This window comes from Lampetra fluviatilis, chromosome 10 (genome assembly GCF_964198595.1).
Source record: "Lampetra fluviatilis chromosome 10, kcLamFluv1.1, whole genome shotgun sequence".
NCBI lineage: Eukaryota > Metazoa > Chordata > Hyperoartia > Petromyzontiformes > Petromyzontidae > Lampetra > Lampetra fluviatilis.
Genome location: NC_136284.1, coordinates 1,894,381 through 1,921,610, shown reverse-complemented (window position 1 = coordinate 1,921,610; position 27,230 = coordinate 1,894,381). Strand labels below are relative to the sequence as shown.

At 51.3% G+C, this 27,230-nt stretch overlaps 3 protein-coding genes across 3 annotated transcripts in view; 2 read left to right on the top strand and 1 right to left on the bottom strand.

The window, feature by feature from the left end:
- The first annotated feature begins 394 nt into the window (after positions 1 to 394).
- On the top strand, positions 395 to 15,972 carry LOC144934361 (vitellogenin receptor Yl-like). Its single transcript, XM_078860045.1, has 21 exons — positions 395 to 467; positions 1,094 to 1,246; positions 1,690 to 1,824; positions 2,654 to 2,887; positions 3,514 to 3,812; positions 4,496 to 4,628; positions 5,186 to 5,391; positions 6,653 to 6,836; positions 7,481 to 7,693; positions 8,520 to 8,706; positions 9,224 to 9,425; positions 9,986 to 10,150; positions 10,802 to 11,002; positions 11,380 to 11,599; positions 12,044 to 12,394; positions 12,781 to 12,906; positions 13,675 to 13,773; positions 13,882 to 14,139; positions 14,897 to 15,368; positions 15,557 to 15,686; positions 15,788 to 15,972. Exons 1-21 carry the CDS (start codon positions 395 to 397, stop codon positions 15,806 to 15,808), a joined length of 4,062 nt encoding a protein of 1,353 aa, XP_078716171.1. The 3' UTR covers positions 15,809 to 15,972.
- Positions 15,973 to 16,525: 553 nt separating this feature from the next.
- LOC144934410 (angiotensin-converting enzyme-like) overlaps positions 16,526 to 27,230 on the bottom strand; it is a 35,959-nt gene continuing 25,254 nt past the window's right edge. Inside the window, exons 19-25 of the mRNA XM_078860141.1 lie at positions 26,971 to 27,143; positions 25,514 to 25,737; positions 24,836 to 24,980; positions 23,755 to 23,853; positions 22,674 to 22,796; positions 21,134 to 21,315; positions 16,526 to 17,194 (exon numbers count right to left, since the gene is read on the bottom strand). Of these exons, the coding sequence (XP_078716267.1) occupies positions 16,998 to 17,194; positions 21,134 to 21,315; positions 22,674 to 22,796; positions 23,755 to 23,853; positions 24,836 to 24,980; positions 25,514 to 25,737; positions 26,971 to 27,143 (1,143 nt within the window). The 3' untranslated portion in view covers positions 16,526 to 16,997. The remainder of the gene's footprint in view (positions 17,195 to 21,133; positions 21,316 to 22,673; positions 22,797 to 23,754; positions 23,854 to 24,835; positions 24,981 to 25,513; positions 25,738 to 26,970; positions 27,144 to 27,230) is intronic.
- Positions 21,147 to 27,230, top strand: part of LOC144934409 (protein TANC2-like) — a 115,967-nt gene continuing 109,883 nt past the window's right edge. The window contains exon 1 of the mRNA XM_078860137.1: positions 21,147 to 21,204. The gene's annotated coding sequence lies outside the window, so the exon portion shown is untranslated. The remainder of the gene's footprint in view (positions 21,205 to 27,230) is intronic.

Below are 27,230 nucleotides of genomic sequence, written 5' to 3'. Positions count from 1 at the left end.
GCTGACTGAACACCGCACAGCACCAGGATTTGATTAACTTTACTAACGAAAGTAAAGAGAACCAAGGTACGAAACACCCAATGAAACCTGTATCACGTGAGAAAACGCATTCCCCCAGCTGATCCCATCTACACCCCCTGTGATCCCACTCTTTCCCTCCCGCTTAGTTACCCGTCAGCACAGACGAACAGGGCCTTTGTGAATCAGCGCAGGTGATTCCCATCGTCTCCTGAATTGGCTGATTGAACAGGACACTCCTCATCGTTGTGATCGCGGCTGTGGTGGAGGGGGGTGGGGTGCGAGGCACGCTTATTTAAGTCGCGGGAGAGGGGAGCCTCCACCGAATGTAGTTTGGGTTCTCGCGCGGTAGCATCGAAGCAGCGCCGTCACGAGAATGTGGACACAGATCGGCGCCGCCGTCCTGATGTGGGCACTCCTGTTGGCACCCGTGCGCATGCAGCTTCTGGGTACGAGACGATTGGGGGGGGGGGGGGGGATGATGATTTCACTAAAGGGTCCACCAGGGGAGGGGTCCACCAGGGGAGGGATCCAACCATGGACCGCGGAGAGTGGAGTCTGTGCTCTGGCCATCGTCGCCACGGGCAGAACATGCGCAGGAAGTGAGGCGTTGCGCGTTAATTGTGGGGCAATTATTGCCGGAAATCGTTACGCTTTTGCATGGAGCGCCTGTGGCAACGTTTTGGAAATGTTATAAACGTAATGGGGGCGGTGGGGGTCTACTAAGCTTGATACGGGCGCAGAGATCATTGCTGTTGAAGATTCCGCTAAACTTATTTTGAGCTGACAGTCATCGCATTTTACATGCCGTGTGATATCACGTGGCGTTTTCTCTGGCTACGTATTCGAGACGAGGCCATGCGTGTATCCCACTGAGCGTCGTCTTGTGCGAGTTGGTCAATGTCTCTTGGACTCGAGTCGGCAAAATGCGAGAATTTTTGTTTTGTTTATCGGGGGGCTCCGGTAACGAGTCGTTGTTGGAAAGCTCCTGATACGTCCTGCTACTCGTGACCTTTGAAATATTCATGGAACACGGGCGTTGTTTCCCCCCCCCCCCAACTCGTCCATCTATGAGCCTCCTCCCCTCTCCTCGCTAAAGCCGTTCCGTCCGAGGCGGCGTGCAACGCGGATTACCACTTCATGTGCGCCAGCGGCCACTGCGTGCCCAAGTCCTGGCGCTGTGATGGCTCCAGCGATTGCCGTGACGACAGCGACGAGGTGGGATGCGGTAAGGAGACCTGGGGGGCGAAGTTGTGAGGCTGTCGGCATGGATGGAGGATGGGTTGATGTGCTTGGTGTTGCTACATGTGCCAGTCGTGTGTGCGTGTGAAATTCTTTCGCACCTTACGTAGCTAACCCTGTTAATCTGAGGTGCGGGGAGACGACTGCAAACTAAACGCACAAAGTGCTAAAGAAATTATCTTTTAACCGAGATTTTAAGTGCAAGGCTCTAGTGGCTTCCTGATATCTGAAGGAAGAGCGTTCCAAACGAAAGGGCATCTAAAGGCGCCTGATGCGGTTAGCCGAAAGCCGCTGCTGCGAGGATGACCGCCGTTTGCGTGATTGTTCATGCTCCTTGAGATCGGCAAGGTATTGTGGTTTGTGTGTGAACGAGCGCGACCCTTTTTATAATGCAAAATTACACGACGCATGCGCGCGCGCGTTCCGCAGGGTGCAAAGCCTTCCACGTGGCTTGCGCAGACGGCGCTGGCTGCGTGCGAAACGGCGACGTTTGCGACGGGGTGCGGGACTGCGCGGACGGTTCGGACGAGACGGCGCTGTGCGCGCGCACCTGCGCCGAGTCCGGTACGTCGCCGCCTCCACGTGGCGCTGCTACCGCCGCTCTTGTCGCTGCTGCTGCTGCGCTCACAATGCTGATGGCGCGACAATGCTTGGGGTTTTTTTGGGATGGATCGGTCGTGTGGTGATTTGGCGCCCTACGGCTACGAATCCCGTGGCCCCGAGTTTCGCGTCTCGTTCGCCACGACCAATGCCACTTGACGAATATATGGGCCGGTGCTGGGACATCTCCTAGGTCTGGCGCCACCGATGGCTTGATGTGAACTACCTCGCCTGGTGTGCATGAGGCAACAATGCATCAACCTAAACCGTCCTTAGTGCGCAATCGTACAGCTGACTAGTTGGCGGCATGCAACGCCACGCCCCTTTATTTACAAAATGGTAAATTATCGTTAAGAGTAACATGCTTCCACCGTGGACGAAGATTTTCAAGACCCGCATCTATCGTGTTAATCGAACTACCTGCATGGTGGCTGTACACAATTCGACGAATCTGAGTACCACCGATTGCCAATGCCCCCCCCCCCCCCCCCCGAATTACTGGACAACACGTGTTTTCGGCTATAATCGGTCCCATGATATTAAAATATTTGCGTCAATGTGGCAGAAGAATCGAAGCGTTAAATTAATGTGGGGGAAAATGTGCGAAAGCGTTGATGGTTCAATGAGACCTTGATTGCTTAACGTTTTGTAAGAGAATTGTACAACTCCTCATCCTGCCATCCCGGTTCTTCGTGCCGTGGGTGAAGTCGCCGCCGAGCGCTCCGCCTCGCACGGACACATTCTGATCACGCCTCGCCCTGATTGTGTTCTCTCGTCTCTTCGCCCCGCGCAGACGCGGCACTGTTCCGCTGTGCGTCCGGGGACGAGTGCGTGGCCGCGCGAAGGCGCTGCGACAGCATCCCGCATTGTGGCGACGGCTCTGACGAACGCGGCTGCGGCGCCCGCGACGGCGCCGAGGGCCGCTGCGAGCTGCGGTGCGACGACGGCGAGACGTGCGTGCCGCCGGAGGGGCTCTGCGACGGCGTCGTCGACTGCCGGGACGGGACTGACGAGGGGGCTGCCTGCGGTGAACGCGAGGCGGAGGCGCGGGATTGTCCGCAGCCAACGGGAACTGCGTGCTTTTTTTTTACAAATGCACCACGACATTAATTATTTTTGGCCGACTAAATTAACCCTGCACACACTTTTTTATTTTACCAGTTGAAGCCCACCCGAGCGCTGTGTAGCTCTTTCAGAAGCAACCTGGCCATCGCATAATAGCTCAACGACGTGGCTTGTGTACAAATTTCCAGCAGCCAAGATAGTCTTAAACGCATTTGGAGAGAACATGCACTCTTCAAATATAGATGTCAGGGGGATCGAACCCACGACCTCTTTGCCTACCAGACGATCAAGGGAAAGCTGAAGATACGTGGTTGGTAGTGGAGCGACTAGGCGTTGCTCCCTGAAAGGTTGTGTAGACCGTAAAACAAGATGACCCATATGATGAGATGGCATAGACCCTAGAGGATTAAAATGGAATAACGGAGGCATCTGGGATACACGTGGATTTGACGCGCTATTTGCATTGGCCCGTGAGCTCATGGCAGGTAGACCGTGGAGCCATTTGGTGTGTATCGGGCGAATGAACTTTGTGGCTTGAGGAGCTTCTGATCCGGGGCCATGACTGGTTGCGTGTGCCCGTCTGTACAGGGGGCCCGAAGACCTCGCCGGACCACGGTGGGGACCACGCTGTCTCGCGCGGGCAGTGCGGCGTGGCGGACTTCGCGTGCTCGAGCGGGGAGTGCGTGCACGAGATCCAGCGCTGCGACGGGGAGCGCCACTGTCAAGACGCGTCCGACGAGGGCGACTGCCCCCCCGCGATGCTGACGCCGGGCCCTAAGGGGTGCGCCCAGGGGAAGCGTCCGTGCGGCGGGACGGGACCCGAGTGCGTGTCCCTGGCCTCGTGGTGTGACGGCAGGACCGACTGCGCCGACGCCAGTGACGAGGAGGCAAGTTTTGACCGCTGTACCTCCCAAGAAACGACTTGTCGGTTGTCAATTTATGATTTGGCCCAAACCTGTGCCTGGTGCTAAAATGCAGGCGCATTCTCGGACTCCCCCCCCCCCCCCCCCCCCCCCCTCCTTTTCCTCCTATCCAACTGCAGTCGCCGTGTTGGTAACGTCTAACGCACCACCACCAAGCCTTGTGCCAGCACCACCCGCACAACTGTTTATTAAGTGATGTGCTTAAGTGCTTAAAGTGGAGCCCTCAACTTGTATTCTAACCCTGTGTGTCATATGGGTAGCGGTTGGCGAGCTCTGCTACGGACCCGGCGACTCGCGTTAAATTCTTACTCGCGGCCAACAAATGACAATTATCTGGGCATGTCCTGGGCCTCCGCTAGGTTGACTTGGCCTCCATCGAGTACCTAGTGCGGTGTAAACACGTTCCTGCTCGGAACGGGATAAGAGTGGCTGGGCGTGGTGCTGGCTACCCACCGCCGTTCCGGCCTTCGTAGGTGCTCTAACAGCAGTTGCCCCAAGTCTAAGCCGATGCTGGGGGATCTTTGCCTACACTCCCTGGCGTCTAAATTGCGTCCACTCTGCATTGACTTTCCTCTTAGTTTGTTCCCAATACCACCGCTGTTTAAGACTAGAAGTGGTTTTTACATTGTTACACTCGTGGCGAGCAGGAGTGCGGGGACGTGGGGCGGACATGTCGCCCCACAGAGTGGCTGTGTGAGAACCGCAAACGGTGCGTGCCGCTGTCCTGGAGGTGCGATGGGGAGGCGGACTGCCCTGACCACAGCGACGAGCGCGCGTGTGGTGAGGAGCCGCGCCTTGTGGGTTTGCACGTGAACCATCGCACACCCCTCTCATTCCATCAGAATCGCGGTCCTCTGTGAACCTGTGCCAGCGCTGATCGCAAAGAGGCTTTGAGCATTTGTCTTTGAATGTTGCCAATTTTGTCATGGCTCCAGGCACGTGGGCTTGAGCCTGGCTAATGATTGGCTTGGGTGATCGCCGTGGGCAGTCTTGCAGCTGCGAGTCGGTTACACAATGATTGGCGGGTGGTGCGGCAAAATAATTGTGCTGTGCTTCTATGATCCCTCGTGTTTACCACCTTGACCCTTGATCGACAAGCAAGCCATGACAACCCCTACGATGTGTACAGCACCGAAAACCTTGGCAGTGAATTGACAAAGGCGATGTGAATGTGCACTGCCAAGGACGAGACAACGAACGATGCGCTCTGAAAGGAGTAGCTGGGTCATGTGCGTGGGCATCGTGGACTCTCCGACTGCACCGGCCGTGATGGGTCCTGTTCCCCCCCCCCCCCCCCCCCCCCCCCCCCCCCCCCCCCCCCCCCCCCCCCCCCCCAGATGCTTCTGTGGGATTGGGCCCCGACTGGTGCCGGCTATCGGAGTTCCCGTGCGCGGACGGTGGCTGCGCTGCCTGGGCTTCTGTCTGCAATGGGGAGGAAGACTGCGGCGATGGCTCCGACGAAGGCGAGCGTTGTGGCGTGGCGGCCGACGCGTGCGGGGAGCTCCACTGCTCGCACCGGTGCCACGCCACCCCTGTGGGCCCCGTGAGTGCTCCAGCACCACACTACTCCCACCTCCACGCCCCTCCTCGGACTTCCTGTACGCCGTGTTATGCCAAAGGGCCCCCCCTTGTGTTGTGCTGCTGCTCCTGGGAAATGCGGTTTTTTGCTCTTAATTTTTACTTCAACTGCCCTTCCCATGATGCGATGCTTCTCCAAAAAGAGCCAGAACAACAAATGGGTGTTTGCGATGGTTTTTCGGCAAGCGATTTGCAGACCAAAGCGCAGCCTTCAAAAACAATGCAATATAGACGATGCGCACAAATAAGAATACACAAACTTGAAAAGCTAAAACTACTTGACGGGGACCCCCCTCGCGTCATTGGCGTTGTGTATCGGGGATCGCTGCCACTGAAGGTTCCCCTTGGATAGACTGCAGTTGGGCAATTTTGAATGGTTCGGACGATGCGTTTTAATGCAAGGTTATTTAATTATTATTTAATTTATTATTTTATCTTTAGACGTGACTTAACCGAAAGAACCAAATAATAATTCCTGCAGTCACGAAAGTTCTAAAATTAAGATTCAACCACTTCTACGGGGAAGTTTTAAGCTTATCTTTTTTCTCTCTCTCTGGCGACTTGTTTTCTCTGCCTGTGTCCTCTTTAGAATGTTCACACTTAAATTCTAACTTAGCAATTTTTGAAATACGTAATCAACCAGGCTATGCGTTAATTGTGTGTTGACCGACCCTCTGTGTTGTATTACATTACATTTCGATATGTTGCTAGGTTATTTAATTGTAGTGTCTTTCTCCTGATTTTCAGGCTTGCTTGCCGTGCCATCGTACTTGCAGCACCACGTTTTGTTGACCACTCATTGATATGCAAATTTTTTTTTTCTCTAACCCCCCTCCCTCTCTCTGCCTCCGCCCCCCCCCTCTGTCTATTTAAGGCCACCCCACAGAGTCGATCACCCCTCTCTGTTACCTGTGTTGCTCTCGCTATGTATGTATCTTGGTGATATGTCTGCTAATATGTCTGTCTATAGTTTTCTGGTTAGATATTATGTCGCTATTTAATTATACCTGATGATGATTGCTTGTGTTGCAATCGAAACGTCGTATTCTATTATTTAATTTATTATTTTATCTTTAGACGTGACTTAACCGAAAGAACCAAATAATAATTCCTGCAGTCACGAAAGTTCTAAAATTAAGATTAATGCAAGGTGTTTAGAGTTGCGTTTAAGCAATCTAAAAAATGCAGACCCTTGCGCGCCCATCTGTGCCACTCGTGGTGTGCAGGTGTGCGTTTGCCCAAGTGGGTTCAAGCTCGGGGAGAGTGGACGGAGTTGTGTGGACCGGGATGAGTGCGTGGATCTGGCTGTGCCGCCCTGCGCCCAGCGCTGCCTCAACAGCGAGGGCAACTTCAGCTGTGCATGCAGCGACGGATACGCGCTGGCGTCCAATGGCACGTGCAAGGCTACAGGTGCGTGCGCCTCCCTCGGGAGCAGGAACTTGTATCTGTGGGTCGGGGTGGAGTCATGAATTTACAGAGGTTATGATGAAGAGAAAGTGTGGCTGCGAAGCATGCGCTTGTGTTTTGGAAGATTCCCCCTTGGCACATTGACTTTTAGAGTTGTACAACTGCCCCCCCCCACTCCCACCAGCTGCCCCCTGTAGAGGGGTGGGCTGGGTGTTTCCGTGCGAGAGGCTGGGTTTGACCAGAGTCCTCAGAATCCAGCTCTGACTAAAAACAAATGTGTCATGTGGTGACTGTCTGACCCGAGATGGGCGGTGTGAATGCTGCCCCCTAGTGTGGCTACGACGTCATTAGATTTCTACACCTGTTGTGAAATGTACATTTTGGACATGGTGAACTGTGTAAAGTAATGGACTCTTGCTCTCCTAACTTGGCCATATCACCGATGAGTGGGGGAGGGTAATTCAGATTAATACGGTGTTCCCATAACTGGTCAGTGATGTAATTGTTTGGTGACGCAAACCCACCCCTCGCAGAGTCTTGAGGCTCCCAAGAAGCAATCTGATGCAACCGGCAGGTCACTGCTTGTTACCTGCGTGCACCTGCCATTACTTCCTGGTGCATGTCCTGACATCCCCCACGCCACCCAGAGCCCGAGGCCATATTGGTGTACACGTCGCTGGACGTCGTGACGGCTGTTGGCTTGACGACCGGCGACCAGGTGGTGCTCGTGGGGCTGGCCCCGTCGGCGTTGTCGCTGGATTTTGACCGCCCGAGCGGCAGGATGTACTGGTACGAGTGGCAGGGCAAGTGCATCTCGTGGGCGCTCGTCAACGGCACCGAGAATGGAACGTTGTATACAGGTGAAGTGGTGCCTAAATGTGCTTTCAGATGGATCTGCAAAGTCCCTCGTGTGAATTGTCAATAACAGTGCCATTTATTCAAACCTTCGACTGAATTGCTTGGATTGTCTAATCTCGTCTGATCTAATTTACTAAGTAAAGCCCACTGACCTATATAGTTATTCAGCAGTAACCTGGCCACAAGTGATAGCTCAAGTTGCTTATCTAGAAATTTAAAGCAGCCAAATACTCGAGACGCATGTTTCTAAATAGTGGAAAAACCAGACAACCCAGAGACGAATCCACGCGACTACAGAGCATGTAAACTCCAAATACACAGGCATCCCGGGCTGATCGAACCCACCACCTCCCTCGTGTATTCCAAGCAAGGTAATTAACATCTCGCCACGGCACTCCTCGAGCTAGGAAGCTAATAGTTTGTGATGGAGGCTGCTGTATCGGCATTGCAGTTGTGCAACATCGACTTTTATACCGTGCTCCATACGCCCCTGCAGCCTGCCGGCTACTAGCACTAACCAGCGTGGTGAAGCGTCGTCGAATGTGCAGCCCCCGTTACCTGCGTGGCACAAGGGAGGCCCTCCTCCAGGAGTGGACTGCCGCTAAGGGCTGTGCCTGCAACTTCGGACATCTTCACTGCGTACATCGTTTTTAGGAGTCCTGCATTTTGGGATATTTGGCCAAAATCTGGTCGCTCTTAGAGTTATTAATAATATGGCTTAATCCTCATCCCACAAATTTAAATTCCCCACCACTTGCCTCCCTCTTGCAATGGTTCGTATTACACTAGCTCTCGTCAAACGTCACTTTGCCTGAATCGCCATGGCAGGTATCGCCGCCGAAGCCATTGCCGTGGACTGGGTCGCTCGGAACATTTACTGGATAGATTCGGAGTCCCACTGCATAATGGCAGCTCCTCTGGAGGCTCAGACCGCAAATGAGGTGGCGGCCCGCGTGGTGATCGTGGGTGCCGACGTGGACGACCCTCGGTCACTGGTGCTGCAGGCGACCGATGGGCAAGTGGCACCTGCACGCGTCCACATGCAGCTCCCGTTGGTTTGCTGGCATGGCTCGTTCCAGGCTGTGCTGGACCACTGGCCAGAAATTACTGCACCCAACTGGCTGCTGTGACATCGGCCTGTTAAACATTCAACGAGAGTTTGGGGGGGGGGGGGGGATCCATTGGCCAAAAGGACTTGACCGTAGTAATAATAATGTCACGTGTCATGTGCTGCCCGTTAAGTGCCTTCAAAGGTGTAATAAACCAGACAAGTGAGCAATGTGCCAAATCCCTCCCCCTACAACCAAGCTCTGCAGTTTCTCACGTACGACCTTCTCCCACACCGGACATAGTCCACTATGCTATTCAGGGGTGCGGGGGGGGGGAGCCACAAACTCAAGTGGCGGTTATAAAGAAATGAGTTTCCAATTAGGCGTGCGATTTATTCACGGTGCTTGTGCATCTAACTTGGCCCCGCCACGGAGTCTGGTGGCCGTCGCTAGCGATGTGGTGCACGCGGTCTGTGACCGCAGGCTCGTGTACTGGAGCGAGTGGGGGGAGTCGCCGTGCATCTCGCGCGCGGGCATGGATGGGGCCGGCCACAAGGTGCTGCTGGCCGACGGGCTCGGCTGGCCCAACGCGCTGGCGCTCGACCTCCCGTCCCGCCGCCTCTACTGGATCGACGCCAAGCTCGACAGCATCGAGTGCTGCAACCTGGACGGCTCGCGCCGCATGGTGCGTCTCGCGTGGGCCGGGTGGATGCGCCGTGCCAAAACCGCGGCCGGCGCTGTCGCCTTTTGCTTGACCTCGATCTGCATCGCAATTCGTGTCTGCTTCGGACGATCTGCATGTAAAATAAAATAGACGCGTTTGGCGATAGCGCTGCGGCCTTAAACAATAATTGAATTGTCATTTTAAACGATGGCCTCGAAAATCACGTATATAAAAACATGCATTATAAGCTACAAAAATACACGTTTTTAAGTGCTTTAAGATTTGATGGAAACTATTTGTAGGCTTATAGATTGAAAAGGAATTTAATTAGAAAACGTTTTGTTTGGTTTGTCCTTCCCCCTGCTTTGCCAAGTACGGTGCTAAAAAGGTTAGACCAGATCATCAAAGTAGGTAGCCCCCAAGTACTTTATGCCACATCTGTGCACGGGAAAAATGACTAGCAGCACGATCAGAAGAAACGCCTGATGTTTTGTAGCACTGGATGGATATGAAGGAGCCACGACCTGAGCCCAAGGGGTGTAACAACCGTGACCCCGTGTCCTTGTCTACCCACCATGCAGGTTGTGGCGACGGCTGACGTGCACAACCCCTTCTCGCTGGCCCTGTTCGAGGATGAGCTCTACTGGTCGAGTCTCGGCGCTGGGAAGCTGGAGAAGGCCAACAAGCGCACGGGCCGTGGCCGTGCCACCCTGTTCAGCCGCCAGCACAACATCCAAGCACTCAGGGTCCCTTGAATTCTGTTTTGCTCTTGCATTTCGTTCACTTCGGTGGGGTTTTTATTGGTCCATTGTCAATAGCTTATGAAATCCCACCCCCTCGCGCTGCATCGATCTCAGTTCTTGGAAGATGAGCTGGGTTGAGCCTAGCTTGAGTGATGGCCTTGCTGAACAGGTGGGGGCTACGTGGGCAGTGCAGCAAAAAAGCCACTACGCTACTGGTGTCCTTCAATGTTGTTACTACTTCCCTTCACTATTGCATACAGACCGGTGTATTGAAGTGTCGTTCAATATCATCCGTAATCGACCTCTGATGGTCTCAGTCCATTCACCAGTGGCTAAACCTTTTAAACTAAGGATTTTAAAATTTGTAAAACCATAACAATATAATTTCCCGAAGTAAAGATGTTGGCCAATTTGTTTTAATTTCCTTGCAATGTCAAGTATGGAATTGCTGCTTCAAAAAGGCACGGAAACAGTCCGGCCCTGCAATTGGTTGCTCGTGCCACGGCTGGCAGAAGGGCCCTTCACTGGAGGGGGAGTGCTTTTGTACTTGGTCCTCTAACACTGTCCACATGCATTAACGTTGACATAAAATGCTGATCTAGTAGACGAGTTCTTGTTCCTTCGCCCTCGTGACAACGTCTCCGTGTTTCACAGGCGTTGCACCCGCTGCTACAGCCAGAACACCCCAACCCGTGCATCTCTGCCTGCTGCTCTCACCGCTGCGTGTTGGGAGCCGGCGCCACCGCCGCCTGCGCCTGTCCCCTAAGCACGCGGCTGGGCAGCGACGGCTGCACGTGCGAGCCCACGGGGGCGCTCCACTTCGTGCTGCTCGTCTCGCTCACCGCCGTCACACAGGCGAGTTTTTGCGGCTCGCGTGTCCGACTGGGACCCGGGTGGAACGTCGTGCCGTGATGTTGCAAACACAATCGGGAAAAGCGAAAGTTACAATTTGCCGGCAAGGACTTCAGTTGTCCATGTGACCCTGTTTGCTATTTGCACACGTGGTATATGCGCTCGTTTGACCAAAGCCGTAGAAGCCTGACGAACATTCAAATCGTGACTCTGAAAAGACCATTCTTTTGAATTTCTGCAAAGCAACTAATACAATGGTTGAACCTAGATGTCTACTGCTGTTTCGGACCTGGAAATCGGAAGTAATGGCTCAATTGTTTCAATTGGCTATCGCCAAAAAAATATCTCTTCGAGCTGCCCCTCTCACACGGCATTGCCAGGTGTTCGTGGAGTCGCGAGAAGATCACGGGACTAAGACTCCACACATGCAACGACTCGGCATGGAGCATGAGCTGAGTGGGATTGCACGCGTCGCCTACTCTCGCGCCGACCGCAAGCTCTTCTACGCCTCGGAAGACGCCACCTCGTCTGGCCGGGCACGTGTGGTGCCGTTCGATCGTATCAGCGGGAACGACTCTGCCCTTGAATCGCTTGTGATGGGTAATGCTGAGGGAGAGGGCGCCCACATCCTGCGCCCACTTATAACGTGACACGTGCGGCCTTGCACGTTTACGCTCGTGCACTAATCGCTCAATTATTAAAATGTGTCGACTTAATTATGAACTTGGATAGGTTTTGGCCACATGCCGACTTGATTTGTTCGTGCACATTTATCAGTTTCTACTAATGGTTTTTCTGCTTTGTTTGCTTATTGCGTTTCGCCCATTTGGCAAGTCGGATCCCTAATATTTTTTTTTAATGATACTTTCCTGGTCAAACAAACTCAATCTGGCTGGGTAGTGCATCTTTGTCAGCCTCTTTATTTTAAACCGCACAAACATTCAGCCTCGCCACCTTTTTCCAATCTGACTGCTTTGCCAACACCCCCACGCTACTGCGCCAAACCGGCACGAACGTCCTCCCCGCGTGCTGCATCCCGTGCAGTGCAGGCCGTGCGCGACGTGGCCGTGGACTGGTCTGGGGAGAACATCTACTGGCTGAGCGCGGACCGCCCCACCGTCGAGGCGACGCGCCTCGACGCGCTGTCGACGCACGCCATCGTGGTGCTCTCCGGCGGCCTGCAGTGGCCTGCCTCTCTGGCGCTCGGCCCGAGCAGCGGCGCCATGTGCCTGTCAGACTGGGGCCAGGCGGGAGCAGGCGGCGGCGGAGCGTGGATTGAGTGCTCCCGCATGGACGGCACCGAGCGAAGGATCCTCATTTCTTTCGAGGGGGTGGCTCGTCCGGACAGCCTGGTCATGGACACCAACCAGTCCCTCCTCCTGTGGGCTGATGAAGGCGAGACCATTACTTGGATGGTTTGCTGCTTGTATATTTTATGTGTAGAGTACATAAGTCCTTTTTAGGAAAGAATAGCTAGGCTTGTTCACTTGATCTCTCCTCTGCTTGTAACTGCCTCCCAAAACATGACCACACTCTGTAGGTTCTCAATGTGGTTGCATTTTAGACTATTAATTCACCTTCCATAAATTCTGTAAAAAATATTGTACGTGTAAGGCCAACTTGCATCCCAAGCACAGCATCTTGCTTTTCCCAGGCGGTCTCTCATACTTTTTGGTAGCCACATTTCACAGAGCGGCTTCTGAGGAGATGTGCACATTCAGCGTGAGATGCAAGTAATGTGTTCGTGCCATGGAGCAAATCTGCGTTTTTGTGCTCCACAGCGCTGGGAATGATCCAGTCGGTAAAGCTGGATGGCAGCGATCACAAGATCCTCCATCGTGGGCTCTCCCGCATTGCAGGCCTCGCTGTGGTGGATGGTGCCCTCTTTTGGGTGGTGAATAATAACCGTAAGTGAACGGTGGCGGCATGAGCTGCATCCACGGCTATGAACCGCTGCTGGATGTAGACTGTGCAATACAACAGAGCCAGACTGGCACAGCGTGAGTGGGGGGGGTGCAGCGTTTATTTTGCCACTACAAAAACCGAGCCACTCACGTGGCATGACAATTATCCCTGCTTGGATTTGGATGCCCCGGAGGCCAGCCTATGACTTTTCTTTTCTGGCTTTACCGATTCCCTTTGAGATCACTGCAAGTGGCAGGGTAGGTCCCGTTCACCGCTGAACCTTTGAACGTGCAAGCGGTTAAACGTTTATTTCATTTAGAGACCAAGCATCGTTTTTAGAGACTTGCACTCTGCAGAGAACTGGAAGCAAACCCGACTGCACTCCGATAGCTTGCGCCAAACTGTGCTGCATGGTTCTTGTGGGAGCCTCGGTACCGAGAGTTTATTTGCGTTTGTCTTCTGTTTCTGTTCGGATGTGTACATCATTGGAAAGGGGTTAACATGGGAGACTAGTAAGTGGAAACCAACCCTACCCGTGAGAGCCCTGTGCTGGCTTTCCTCCGGTGTGCTGCGGAACAATGTAAAATATTAGTATCGTTATTGTACTGTATGACAAAGCCTATTTACCAGAAAAGGAGTTTGACAACTGAACAAGTAATCGCTATATCACGCAATAGCGACACTTGCCAGTATGTGAACCACAACGCGCAAGCGTGTGCGATTTTGTCACGAAGCTTTTTTGGTGGCGACCTGCTTGTGCGTGTTTTTAGGGTCGAGCGAGTTGTGGCGTGAAGGTGGAGACCGGCCGTGGGCCCAGCTGCGGCAGCGCGTGGTGGACGTGGCCGCGTCGCGCACGCCACACCCCACAGGTTTGGGGCCCTCGTCTCGCGCCGTCGATACAAACGTTCTCGGGGTAAGGGGCAGGAGCTGTGTGGATTCCACCGCTGAACTACATCGCCTCTGCCCGGTGTGTGCAGACGGACTCGCGTGCCGGCACAGCCGCTGTGAGCACGCGTGCCTGGTTCGGCGGCCCGGCGAGGTGGTGTGCGCCTGCCCGCCGGCCCTGGCCGTGGAGCGGACGACGAGCGGCTCTGCGGCGTGCGTGCCTCCGAGCCGCTGCGACAAGCCCGAGCGGCGGCGCTGCGGGGACGGCGGGTGCGTGCCGGCGCTGCTGTGGTGCGACTCGGTGCGCGATTGCGACGACGGCTCTGACGAGGAGGAGGGCTGCGAACAAGGTCGGCTGAATACGCGGCCCTTTGGGAAATATGCCCTCGCGTTACGTATACATCCCTGTGTCAATCTGGTGCGTGAAGCTGCTGCTGCCCCCCCCCCCCCCCCACACTGGGGTTTGTGGAGGTTTTGGACTTTGCTTCTGACTGGCCACTGCTGGTAGTTTTATTTTGCTGCGTTGCCCGTGCTGCTACCAATAAGTTATTAATGCATGGTCACTTGCCAAAGCAAAGTGCTGTTTATAGCTGCTTGTAATTATAAAAATACCTAATCAACCATGCTCTTTGCTTAAAAAATCTGACCAGGTGCATTGATGCTTGGTCCTAGAGATGGCCGAATACTTCTGTATTTAAAAAGTCTAAATTGCGTTGGTTGTAAAGGAATTGGCATTTTAAGAAAATTACATGGAATAAGCATTCCCATGCTGCCTAGTTTTGAAATTGCAAATATATGTTCGAGATCACTTGGGTGGCAATCCTAATCGCTGACCAATGAGATTGCTTGTCAAAAGCTTTGTCACTACTTGACTCGGTCATTGGGAGCGGTTTATTGGAGGACTTGCAACCGTGCAACCTTAAATACCACGTTTTCAGCCAGTGCACAGAGTACTTGCACCACTTTCGTTTCTCCTTGCTGTACTCGCGGATTATGGACGGCTACAATCAATGTACTCTGAATCATGTGACGGTTCCAGTAAAAGTAATGGTACCACTGGTCTGAAATTTTTAGATTATGATTCTACACTGTATGCGTTTTTGTCAGAAGTGAACTCTCCAGCGGAGGCAACTACTTCACAGCCGAGGGCATTTGAAGCGGCGTTGCTGGAATCGTCAAACACGTCGGCTAATGCCACCGGCCCCACTGATCTCGATGACGACAAACTTACATTGACAACCACCGCCAAAGCAACTCCAGCAACGAGCACGGAGGCGCCACAGCCCAGCACATCAGTACCCTCTAGCAGCAGAGAGACCACCGATGCTGAGACTCCTTTCGTGATGCCTTCCTGCTCGGACGACTACTGCAGCGGCCGCGGCTCGTGCGAGGAGGAAGACGACGGCCTGCCCACGTGCACCTGCCGCTGGGGTTACCGTGGGCCACACTGCCAGTTCTTCATGGTGCAGGCGATCGGTGTGAAGGCGGCCCTTGGCTGCGCGACGGTCATCGGCGTCCTCGTCTTGGCCATGGTGGTGGTGGTCGTGATCCGCAGACGGCGCCGGAGGAGGCTAGAAAGGTTTGCAGCTCGGGTCCGACCTCGCTACAACCGCTCGCGCAATGCCCCTTTACAGCTTTATTAATCGTTGGCTGTGGACGGACTCTTTACTCCTGCCTTGTGCAAGGGTAAAGTGTGACCATTTTATAGACATGTGGATGTACGCCTTCTGGTGGGGTTTTTAAACTGGTCGCGTGTGGTCTGCACAGGCACGCGCCCGAGCGGGCAGAAGTCACGTTTACCGCGGAGCCCAAGGAGACCGCCGGACAGGAGATGTCGCTCATCGGAGATGGGCACAGCGAGAGCCTCGGCGACCCGAGCACCAATGCACAAGGCCAGGTCTGAAGCTGTATGGGCATCGTGCGTCGTTGGCTGTCTGCTTATTGAATCGCGCGCGCACGGCCTATAACCTTGATTTGTCTCCTGCGGTCTCGTTGCAGGACTCCACGGAAGTCGTCTGAAGCAGGAGCCCAGTTCCGTGTCGTTTGCTCCTCCTGTTTGGAAGCAACTTGCAGGCAACCCCTAGTCCCCTTGTATTTCCAGATTATTTTTTTAGATGGATACAATCTTTACACAAGGTGTGCATTGTTTGTCTTGCAAAATAAAGGGTCGATGCAAAACATCTGGTTTGGATTGTTCACTTGCCCACGGATTTGACGGCGTACCGAGTTGTGCCCCCCCCCCCCCCACCTGTGGTGCTCTGACCACAGCTGGTGGTGTCCTCGTGTCTCGCCTGTGGCCTCCTGACTTTCAGTCGGTTTGCAAGTTTAACTCTTAACATGCAGGCTTTCGTGACCAATTATCCATAAGAGGTATTTTTTGGGGTTGGATGCCATAGAGATATAAGTGTCATTAAACCCCTGGGCACAGCCAATTTTTAAGGTTGGTTACGTAAACAACACATGCCAATTCGTTACTCGTACAGCACCCGATGTTATAGAGTAAACCCACTATTTACAATTCACGGTATAACATTATACCAGTAAATTACAACCATCAGGCAGCCAGAGTTGATGTAAGTTTAATTACGGGCAAAACGTCGTACAGCTCTGGAATTGTGGTGTGGGTTTACTCCAACGCAACCACATGGGTGTGCTGTACTAGTAACGAATTGGCATGTTTGTTTACGTAACAAACCTTACTAATTGGCTGTCGGGTGGTGACCAAGTTTAACGACGCGCGATCTAACACGGGTAATACAACACTGACCACTGCGTTTTAAAGGATGTTATAAAATTTATTTACATTTAGATTTTTTTTCAAATGCTCCCACACTATGAAGAGAAGTTGCCAAACCTTAAAGTAATTGCCTAAAACATGGTAAAAATGTTTCCCGGTATTTTCTGTTGCGCTCGTTCATGATGGCGTGTTTGCAGCCGCTGAAGTCCAATGTTGTAGTTTTTGGGTCCAATGAGCAGTGCCAAGTTAAACAAAAGGGAGTAGTGTTTATTTTAATGATGTTGGATTTTTAAATCGATTGTAAGTTGGCGTGGCATTCAAATTGCTTATTCATCTCATTGTTAACGTGAAACTTGGTAGTGTTGTTTTTAAAGGATGGCAGTGGATGCTGAAAATCGTGAGTCTTCCTCCATAAGGCCTAGAATTTGAATTTCCCCCAAATTAAATCTTAAAGCAGAGGTAGGACCTGCACTACATATGAGATTTGCTCTTGGTTTTGGGCTTGCGGAAGTAGAGGATTGCCAGGGCAATGAGGCCGACCAGGAAGACGAGCGCGAGCACCAGCAGCGCGATCTGCCCCGCCGTCGCCTCTCCCTGGCTCAGGTCCAGGCCCAAGAAGTCCACGCGCACTTCTGGCTCGACTGCGGGGCCTGCGGTGTCGCCGGCATCTGAACAAGGAAAGGGATTGCGGTGCTTGTGAGGTTGCCCCCCCCCCCCCCCTGCTTACTCTCTGGTCCGCGACGGCTCGGATGTGGCAGTCTGTTTGCCACTCGGTTGCACATCGTTAAGGGTGGAGTAGCCACCCTGATTAGGACAAACTAAAAGCGTCTTAACCGTAATTATTTGCAGTCTGCTTCATAGTGGACGTTTTAAAGGTTGTGACCATTTGCAAGAGGTAGACCATTGTGGCGTCTCGTGGTCAAACATTTTCTAAACTTGACAATTACCATCAAGTTGAATCCTTGGCCAGCCTGCCCCGAAAACTTGACGGGACCCTCCCGACAGTCGTTAGACCAGATGGGTTTTGACTCTGCAAAGTCGTTCATATCTGGAAACATGTACTAGCTAGATACATACATTACATTGATAGTTGAATACACAACTTTTAATATCTTTGAATAGTTAACCTAAAAAAAGTAGCACGCTGGCTGTCCCGTCCACTGAACACGTTAACGTGCTGTATGGCGGCTGCTTGAATTTGCGCCGCTCTCCTTTTACCAAGACGCATAGTGGCGATGTTAACTACCTCGCCTGGTATCTCTAAGAGGTTGTTACGGGTTCAATCCCGACCCTGACGCCTGGATAATTGGAGTGCATGTTCATTTTGTGGTTGTGCATTTTTTTTTTTCTCCCAGATCCAGTTTTTCCCCTCCATTTCATAAACATTAATTTAAGAGTCTTGCAATTGCGCTAAAAATTAAAGTCCATTTCTGATTGGGACCATGGAGATAACATGAGTCTCTGCTAATTCAATGTCAACCAAATGTAAAGTTAACTTGATTGTTTAAATTCAACCTCCTGCCAAATGCCAGAGCCACACGTTAAAAAGTCAGCTGTTAATAAGATTGTCATCAGAGTAACAGCCCAATTCCCGACAGCCTAAAATCTGTACTAGCTAAAGGGTTGAATTTTGCAGTTTCCCCTAAACATATCCCAGTGGATGATATAAATCTCCCAGGTCGACGTAGCCCTCAAAGGCTTGGGACACATCCTGTCAGACGTTGCTAGATCTGAAATTGCTACCATCCTTAAATGCTAAAACCCATTGGTAACATCGGCAAAGACGAGCGCTCTGAACTCAAATTTTTAAAACGAGGAATGAGTCGTCCCCTCGGCCGACTAGGGCAATGCTAGTGTCATCGTGAATAAAACCACAATCCAGGACCTTAATGATGGCAGTTGCACAAATCGACGAAGATCCTACGAACCACCTGGCTACAAAAACCAACAATATCATTACCAGTTCGACTTCTCGAATCGAACCACTCGAACTGTTCTCCCTAAAACCACCTAGACCACCCAGATTATATGGTCTTGCTAAAATCCATGAAGAAGGTACTCCACATCAGCCCATTGTTTCCACGATCAACTCGCCCTACCTACAAACTGGCCCGTTTTCTGTCCGACACATTGCTTCCATTCACGGGCAAGACTACCTCAGCCGTATGTAATTCAGCTCGCTTGGTCTCTCATCAAGGGCATTTCACTGTCCCAAGATTTGCTCGTCAGCTTTTGTAGTTTCTGTTCAAGGTTCCTGTACCTGATACCTTAGCAATAATTTAAGACTTAGTCCGACATGGACTGAATCCTGATGTACCTACTCTGGTTAGACATTGCCTTACCAACACTTCATCTGGAATGGTACTTTCTACAAACAAAATGAAGGTACTCCCATGGGTCCCCCCTTATCACCAGTGAAAGTGAATGTTTTCATGGAGAAATTTGATACTGATGCCATCCAGATAACCACCCTGTCCTTCGTTGTGGAAGAAATCTGTAGATAACACTTGTCATTTGGTCACATGGCCTGCCAGCTTTTGAACCAATTTCTCAACCACATCAATTCCATACACCCATCTATCAACCTATCCTGGATGTTTTGTTTGAGAAGAGACCTTGCGGATCGTTAGGACTGTCTACAGGTAATCCACCCACACAGATTCCTATCTGAAACCTGATTCCCACCACCATCTGGCACAGAAGAATTCCCTTATCAAAACTACACCATAGGTCCCACTGCATTTCCGACCAACACCGCATAGCCAGTGAACTGGAACGCGTACACCAGGCCCTCAAGATGAATGGGTACTCTGACCGCATTATTCGCAAAGCTGTTTCTCCAACTATGGAGAAGTAACCCCCTGAGAAGCCAATCAACCATGTTACCATACACAGCAGGTGTTTCCAAAAAGATTACCAAAATCTTAAACACAAGATCCAGGTCCGATTCAATACAGTACACAATCTGTGATCTAATCCCATATGTGAAGGATGTCCTTCCTGACATGCAATATCCTGGAGTTTACAAACTGAGTTGTACCTGCAGCAGCTACATCGGTGAAACGATACATGTCTCAGACCATGTCCGTGAACACAAGGCAGATCTGAAACACGGCAGAACCAATACCTCTACCGTAGCTGACGATTGTTATAACGCTGTGGGGCTCACATGATAGTGTTTTCCGAGACCAAGATACTCTGTAAACCTTCGGGCTATTATAAAAGGTTTGTTCATGAAGCCATCCAGATATCTTACATAAACATAGCTTCAACCAAGAAAATGGGTACAAATTGAGAAATCATTGGAAGGATGTTATTAACCAGGTAAAACCCTAACTGCTTTCTATCATATCTGCCGGATCTGGGTACTAGCCTATTTTTATTATTACACGCTTTTATTTAACGCACTGTCTGTTGTCGTCGTATCCTCAAATCTTAACTAAATTTTAACCCACTTCCCAATGTGGTATCGACTGCAAACTTGGTATACTTATGTCATACGTGACAATACTATTATGTCAAAAAGTATTTTGAAACATTCATTTTTAAGTCCTTTATATTAAGTTCACTGGCTTGCGTGCTTGCTTACGACCATGCAAATCTTTCGGTCGTTTTTTAACACACTTCCCGTGATCCAATCGAGCTGACATTTTCCACACAGACTCGTTGTGTGTGACAATAAATTTCCGTGAAAATTTTTTCCAAAATGTTACACTGTTTAGGGAATTTTTGTTAAAATATTTAATTACCAATTGCATAATGCTGGCAGACAATCATCTGACCCATAGGTGGCAGCCATCAAGCCAGAGGACGAGAGGACTCTAGCCGCCACGCATATAAAGGATTTAGAGTGAAAAACTTTGTTTTTAAGGGTTCATTTTGTACATGTTATGTTTCAGCTTGGGTCTAATTGTCCACGCTCAACTCACGTTGGCTGTAAATCACCACGGTCCCCTTTATGTTATGGCAAGCTTTGTGGCCACTTCCTGGAGTCGTAGAGTTCTGCCATTACGAGTAGGGTACGTTTCATTAAAGCGTGTTTAGAAAAAAAAAGTATTTTTAAATATTACTTATTCCGAGTTAACTCCCCCCCCCCCCCCCAGCATCCCCAGCGCTCTCAGCCTCCCACTTCCAGCCCCGCCTAATCCCCCCCCCCCCGTCCAGCGTCGTCCCTCTCTTAGCGTCCACGCAGCGCTCCCCTCTCCCTACACCCCCTCTCTCCCCCCTTGCCCCTCCCCCCCTTTCTTACCTGTATAACCTCTTACCACGGCATCTCCCAGTTCAGCAAAAACATTCTTGCTGTGATTTTCCCACCTGATGATTGCTTGTGTTGCAATCGAAACGTCGTGATTTATTTTATTTTATACCTACGTGACATTACTGAAAGAACCAAAGAGTATTAATTTACGAGTTTGGCTGCTACATATTTCCACGTGATAAGCCACTTCGTTGAGCTATAATTTGTGGCCAGGCAACTTCTGAAGAAGAGCTACGTCGCTTTAGTGGGCCTTACCTGGTGAAATAAAAATGGTAAATAATATCTGTGTGTAAATCTGACTTGTTCCTCTACAGCACCGCGTGGTCACTCGAGCGGATGTGCTGCTTACAGGGACGCCACTCGTAGTTGGGCCAGCCGAGCACCTCTCCGTTCTTCTCGTTCTCTGTCACGAGCCAGTCGGTGAGTGGCTTGAAGTACTTGAGAAGTGCTGCGGCCGACATGTTCTGTTGCCCTGTGATCATCTCCATGGCTTCCTGCCACCGCCGGCTGGATCCCAACTGCATTACCTTCCTGTGAACAAAAACGACATTCGTTGTTACTGTACCAAGGTTTTTTTAAAGTGGTGTAATGGTGAAGCTGTTGGATGCCCAGCCATGAATAGCTTTAGGGGCTCCTGTGCCCTCTGATGGCCGATTTGTGCCTTTTTTAATACAAGCCTTGTCTAGTGCCCAGATGTTATCTTCGCCTAAAAATAAAGTGGGCACGTGTGGCGTTGATCGCAGTTGGTGAAACAGCATTTATTGCCACCAAGCATGTGGAAATGCACACGTTCATAGCCCCCTTTGTCAATCTACCGCTGCTGGAAGAGGTTTTTATATTGATACGGTTTGATGGCAGGAAGCGCAGATATAAGAATAGGTTTTACCTTTTCTGGCAATAATAATACAGGTGTTGATGTTCAAACGCCAAATATAAACCTTTTTTGCAAGGAATCCTGTCTGCATTAACTACACTTGTGGTGAACATACAAACAAAAACATGCTCTGGTAATATATGTATTTTATTTTAAAACGATTTGGTCCACACCAGAGACGGACTTCCTTAGAACCGAGTCTCAAAATGTTAGACCAGAGAACGCCAAAGAGCGCACAGCGCGAGGACAATGACTCTCAGGGCATTTATTGCCAGAAAGGGTAAAACCGGTTTATGCTTTATATACTACCAAGAAAGGTCCCATACGGAAGCATAGATATGTGTAATAACAGCCATAGAGGGTTCACGTGGGGATTGGCTTGCCGGTCCTGCTTTGTAGCCAATAAGGGATGAGCCAGGGAGCATGGCCTCGGCGTGATCTCGGCATGTCAGCAGGGGTGATTGGCCTGGCCATTCGGGGCCCCAGCTAATGGGGAGCCGGATCAGAGGCGTGGTCCCGGGATTGACAGGGAACCATCGGGAACGGTCAACGCTGTCTATGGAGGATTGGCTGGGGGGTACCACGTGACGAAGGGATGAAGGGATTAAGAGAGAGAGAGAGAGAACGATCGAGAGCAGACTTGGGAACGACAAGAGCAGGAGTCACGCGCGTACGGGGGCTCTGGGTGCCACGTGCGCGGTGGGGACTTGGTGTGAAGTCTGCCCTCTCTCCGTTGTCTGCCAGCAACGGAGAGTGTGTGAGTAAAGTGTAATTGTGGAAGTGGAAATAAAAAGGACTGATTCCGAAGCCGTCTCAAGAAGGTTATTACATTTGTACAAGATGAGGCTACACTGCTCTCTACAGTCGATAACCAGTTAGTGAATTGTAGTTTGGTATCCAGGCCCAAATCTGCTTATTTTCAGAGTTTTGATGATGGGGCAAGTTCAGGGTGATGAAATCGTTTTAGCATGACCCAGAGTGTCATTTAATGTCGTGTGTGCGCATTGCAACTCACGCAAGCTTCTTCCCGGCGTCTTTGGATTTGTAGATGTCACACTTGTGCAGGTCTCCTAGCTGGCCCGCAGCGGCGCATAACGCTTCCTGGAACTGGAATTGGATGACGAAGCTCACAAAATACCTGGTCGGCGGAGGGAGTACATTGACCATTGATTAGCTACCCACACTGAGTGCACCACCCTCCTTTGTATGGCCAGCAGCGACATCTTGTGTCAAGGGTTGCAGGGTGGGTTATGGGAGCAATGTCTTTGTGGAGCGGTGTGCTGAAGTGCAGCTTAGCAATGCAGAAGTGAGGAGGCCCTCCTCCAAGCAGTGAACTGACGAAGCCGTTCGTTGTGTATGCACGGTGGTCTCCATTTTCCCCAAGCATGGAAAAGCCCACGAACTGGAATCGCTGTTACCGCAGTGTCGTGCTTCAACAACCCCTGGCTCTGACTCTGAAAGGCAGTGCTGCTAACTAGTGTAATATTTGTGAAGTGGGAAAACATCTGGTGGCAGAGTGGTTGGCCACACCAACACTCCCCTAATGCACCATGCAGGCCTTGGTAGGTGCTCTCACGTTACTCTCCCCGTTATACAAACTATAGTAGGGATCCTTGTATGGGATGTGTGGATAAATTATAACATTGATTGGTGCTTGATGCTTTGTTTTTAAGTACAGCACTTGTTCGGCAACCTAATATAATTCTAAAGACTCCTACATTTTAGTTTTTGTGCATTTGACGGTACCCAATTACATATGCTTGTGAGTTCAAGAAATAATTTCCATTTTTTTAATGGCAAACGTGAATAGTTTTCTAACTATCACGTGCCTTTTTAAAGTACTGCACCCTCGAGGAGCAGTTAACCATCACGCAAGCTCCGTGCCTCCTCGAAGGGGCTTTTGGGTTACCATAGAATAAAGACTGTCGCTGCATTGTGCTTTTTGTGTTCAGTTTGTGATTCCCCTGCACCTCCGATTTAGTACTGGTTGGCTAAGTACGGTGCGAAAAGATCAACACACGTACTCCCACCCCCCCTACAGGAAGCTGAAAGAGTTGAACTCTCGCATGCAGCTGGGGGACGCACGCGCATATTACCTGTCGTAGGGCACGCTGGCCGGAATGTGGAATTTTGATCCTGGATCAAAATCGTCCTCCGTCCTGGCCACGGGAGGGCACAGACCCTGGTACTTCATCCTGTGGACAAGACACCGTTTGGAACAACGCAAACATGAGCTCGGTTTTGCTTTGTGTTTTTTTAAGCGTTTCAATCGGATCCCTGGTCTACGTGCGTTTTACGGGAAAAGGGGTATTTTTGTCGCATTTGCATCTTAATTAAAAACATGCGCAGGTTGCATAAACAATGCGTTTTCTAACGTCCGTGTAAAAGATGGGTCATGTACATGTGTGTTTCTGAAGGATGTTTAACCTATACAAATCTCTGGATATCAAATTTAAGGATGGAGCGCTTCCGTCTCTACCTGTCCCTCGTTCTGTATAACACCGCGCGCTCTGTTCTTGCAACTAGAACTGCTTGAGTGTCTTCCGTACTCGCGCCTGCCTCCCATTCGACCTCCAGCCCTTCATCTCGCCAGTTCCCCACACGCTTGCCAAGCGCCCTCATCGCACATTCCATGGAGGTCGCCTCCCGTTGTCGCCAATAACTTTCAACGAGTTTTCAACTTGTGCTACGCCCTTTGAACGAAAGAATGAGACGTTCTGTATTCCGAAGGGCGAGGCAAGTTAGGATGTGCGACACATTAAACTGGAAGCAGATTATTCCGGGCCTCTGACTAAATCATCCCACCAATCATTGTGGAAGCGAAGTGAAGAGCACCAAATGGATAAACTGTTTGTTTATTTTTTTTACCAAGTAAGGCCCACAGATAATACAGTTTTTTTTCAGAAGCGACCTGATCACAAGTGATAGCCCAATGAAATGGCTTGTGGAAACTTCTAGCAGCCAAATACTCAAAACACATTTCTAAATGTGGAGGGGAAAAACCGGAGGCCCTTAAGGAAAATCCACACAACCATGCGGAAAACATACAAACTCTAAATATACAGGTGTCGGTGAATAAAACACACCACCTCCTCCATAGCAAGTGGGGTGGTCGACATCTCCCCCCCCCCCCCGCAGTGCCCTTTAATGCCTAGGCACATGGAAATGGTTTCAAACCTGAGGTTCCACCACTCTTTGTTGTAGTCCTCGGTGGGAATGCGTCCGTCGAACACCTTCCAGCGCCACTGATCCATGAGGAACCCAAACGGCAGGAAGGCAATCTTGTCCAGGGCCATGCTCAACAGGAAGTTGATGTCGCTCTCTGCGAGCGCGCACAAACGAATGTCATCACTCGTGCGTGTACATGTGCTGTAATGTTACAGGGCCAAGCACATAAGTTGCGTCGCTAATGGCACACCCGTACAGATGTGCGTGTTTTAAGGGGGTTTATGCATAACCGTGTGCATCTGCGTGTTGTGTCACAGGTGTATGGAAGTGATATCTCACACACGCACATGTCCGTATGTGACGTTGCGTACAAGCACAGGTTCGTGTATGGTGGTGGTTTGCGCACTGCACCACAAGTTCGATTCCCGCTCTAGGCCAACACCAGTGACAATTATCTGAAGTGGTCCTGGGCCTCCCCTAGACCAACTCGGCCTCAAATGAGTAACCGGTGTGGTGTGTAAACATTACCACTGGGGAGACCAAGGCAGCCGGGTGTAGCGTTGGCCACCCACCATGGTGCCATGGCGGCCGTCGGGTGCTTGCTAAAGGCACTTGCCCCAACACTTCGTTAAGGTTATATGGGGGGGGTTCTTTGTATTTGGTGGCGGAGAGAAGGGAATGTCTCACCCAAGTTGTCCTCCACCGTTTCCAAAAGCCCGATCTCCTTGAGGTGTTTTGGCGTCGCCACGGACAGCGCCATGACGTCGCCGATGGCCTCGTGGAATCCGGGGTTGGCACCGTCGCGGAATGGCACCGGCTGCTCCTTGTATTGCAGGAAGTACTGCACGTGGCCCATCTCGTGGTGCACCGTCACCAGGTCGTCCATCGTCACCACCGTGCACTGCTTGATCCTGTGGGGAGCCGGCCCTGTTAGGTGGTGTCGCGGTCGCGCCGTATGGAGTCGCTGGCGCTCTGTGGTTTTGTTTTCGCGGATGTGCCAGCAACTGAATTAAGTTCCCCGAAGAGGCTTCCGGCGTGTGGAGTGGAACGTTGGACATCGTGCCAAACGACACTCCGTGCAGCCCGAAAACGCATCGGAGAGCGGTAACCCTTCCGGGTATTCAACTGCCTCTTTATTGTAAACCGATTAATACACCCTGATGTATTAACCCTTGAGTTGAGCCGCTTCCGTATGTGCCGTGTGGACGGTTCGTGTCAGCTTGGACAAGCGGAGCCAGGCTAAACGCTCTGTGAATTTATTTGACCGTCAGTTCTTTTGGGCCTGGCTAGGGATCGCCGCATCTTATGCATTTCCAGTGACCCTTTGTTGGGCCAGCAGCGCCCACAAGGGCCACTGGTCAAGGCCGCTTTGCTGACCTCGTGCTGTGCCAGGCTCTGTTCGGTCTGCACATTGGGAACGTGATGTCTTTCAAGCCGAGACAAAATCCGGGTTTTGACGACATGCTTTGGGACACCGGGAGAGGCTCTTCGGGGCTGTCCGAACCAATCCAAAACGTTTGGGAGCTGAGACTTTGGTGACTGTAGTTGCCCCCTCTGTGTGCGGGGGATCTTTGTCCATTTGACCTTGTCTCACTTTCATTGCTATTTATTTTGTCTTCCCCAGCATCTCGCATTGACATGACATGATTGCCAAATAACTGCAATTCCCTATCCTTAAATCTCCTGCGACAAACACCATTCCAATTGAATGAACAAAACAAGTAAATTCGAGGTTGCTGTGCAATTGCTGTACAAGAAATCTGGACGTAAATTGACAGCGTTGCGCGGACGAGCGCGTAACGACGCGCCAATCATTGTTTTTTCAGCTCGCTCTCCGGTGGCGAGTTGGAGAACGATTCCCACCACCAAATTTAAAAATGAGATGCAAAAGCCCAAAATCAATTACGATTCGTAACATTAGCTGCAAAAACCTGCACGCTAATTTAGGCAATTGACAAAGACTGGGACTTGTAATGTCCCGAGGAGACCGACAGATTTCCCTGGACGGCGACCATAACTAGAGGATGATTCTGGTAACTACAAGGGACACGTGGCACCCCACCTCCCACCCTTGTTGTGTGACGGCAGGAGCTTGGGGGGAAGCTGGTGGATGCCCTGCCGGCCAGAGCCCGTGTCGTGCTCACCGGAAGTCCTTGCGGTTGTAGAAGTCCCAGGCGGAGGCATGACACACGACCTCGCGCCCGTCCGTGGGCTTCTCCAGCATGGACTTGTCCCAGAATTCTTGCGGCATTGGAATCATCCCCAGAGACGTGAAGAATTCATCCGACACGTTGAACATCATCTTAGCTGTCCATTTCTGCATCCGCATGCACACAAAGTGTGCCGAGTTGTTGATTAAAATCGATTGTGACAGCGACGCGACAGGCATCAAATGTTGTGCGTG

Coding starts and splice junctions, on each gene's coding strand:
- LOC144934361 (XM_078860045.1), top strand. CDS start 395: ATGTGGACACAGATCGGCGCCGCCGTCCTGATGTGGGCACTCCTGTTG. Junction 8,707..9,223: donor GTGCTGCAGGCGACCGATGG/GCAAGTGGCACC, acceptor CTGTGACCGCAG/GCTCGTGTACTGGAGCGAGT. Junction 9,426..9,985: donor TGGACGGCTCGCGCCGCATG/GTGCGTCTCGCG, acceptor CCCACCATGCAG/GTTGTGGCGACGGCTGACGT.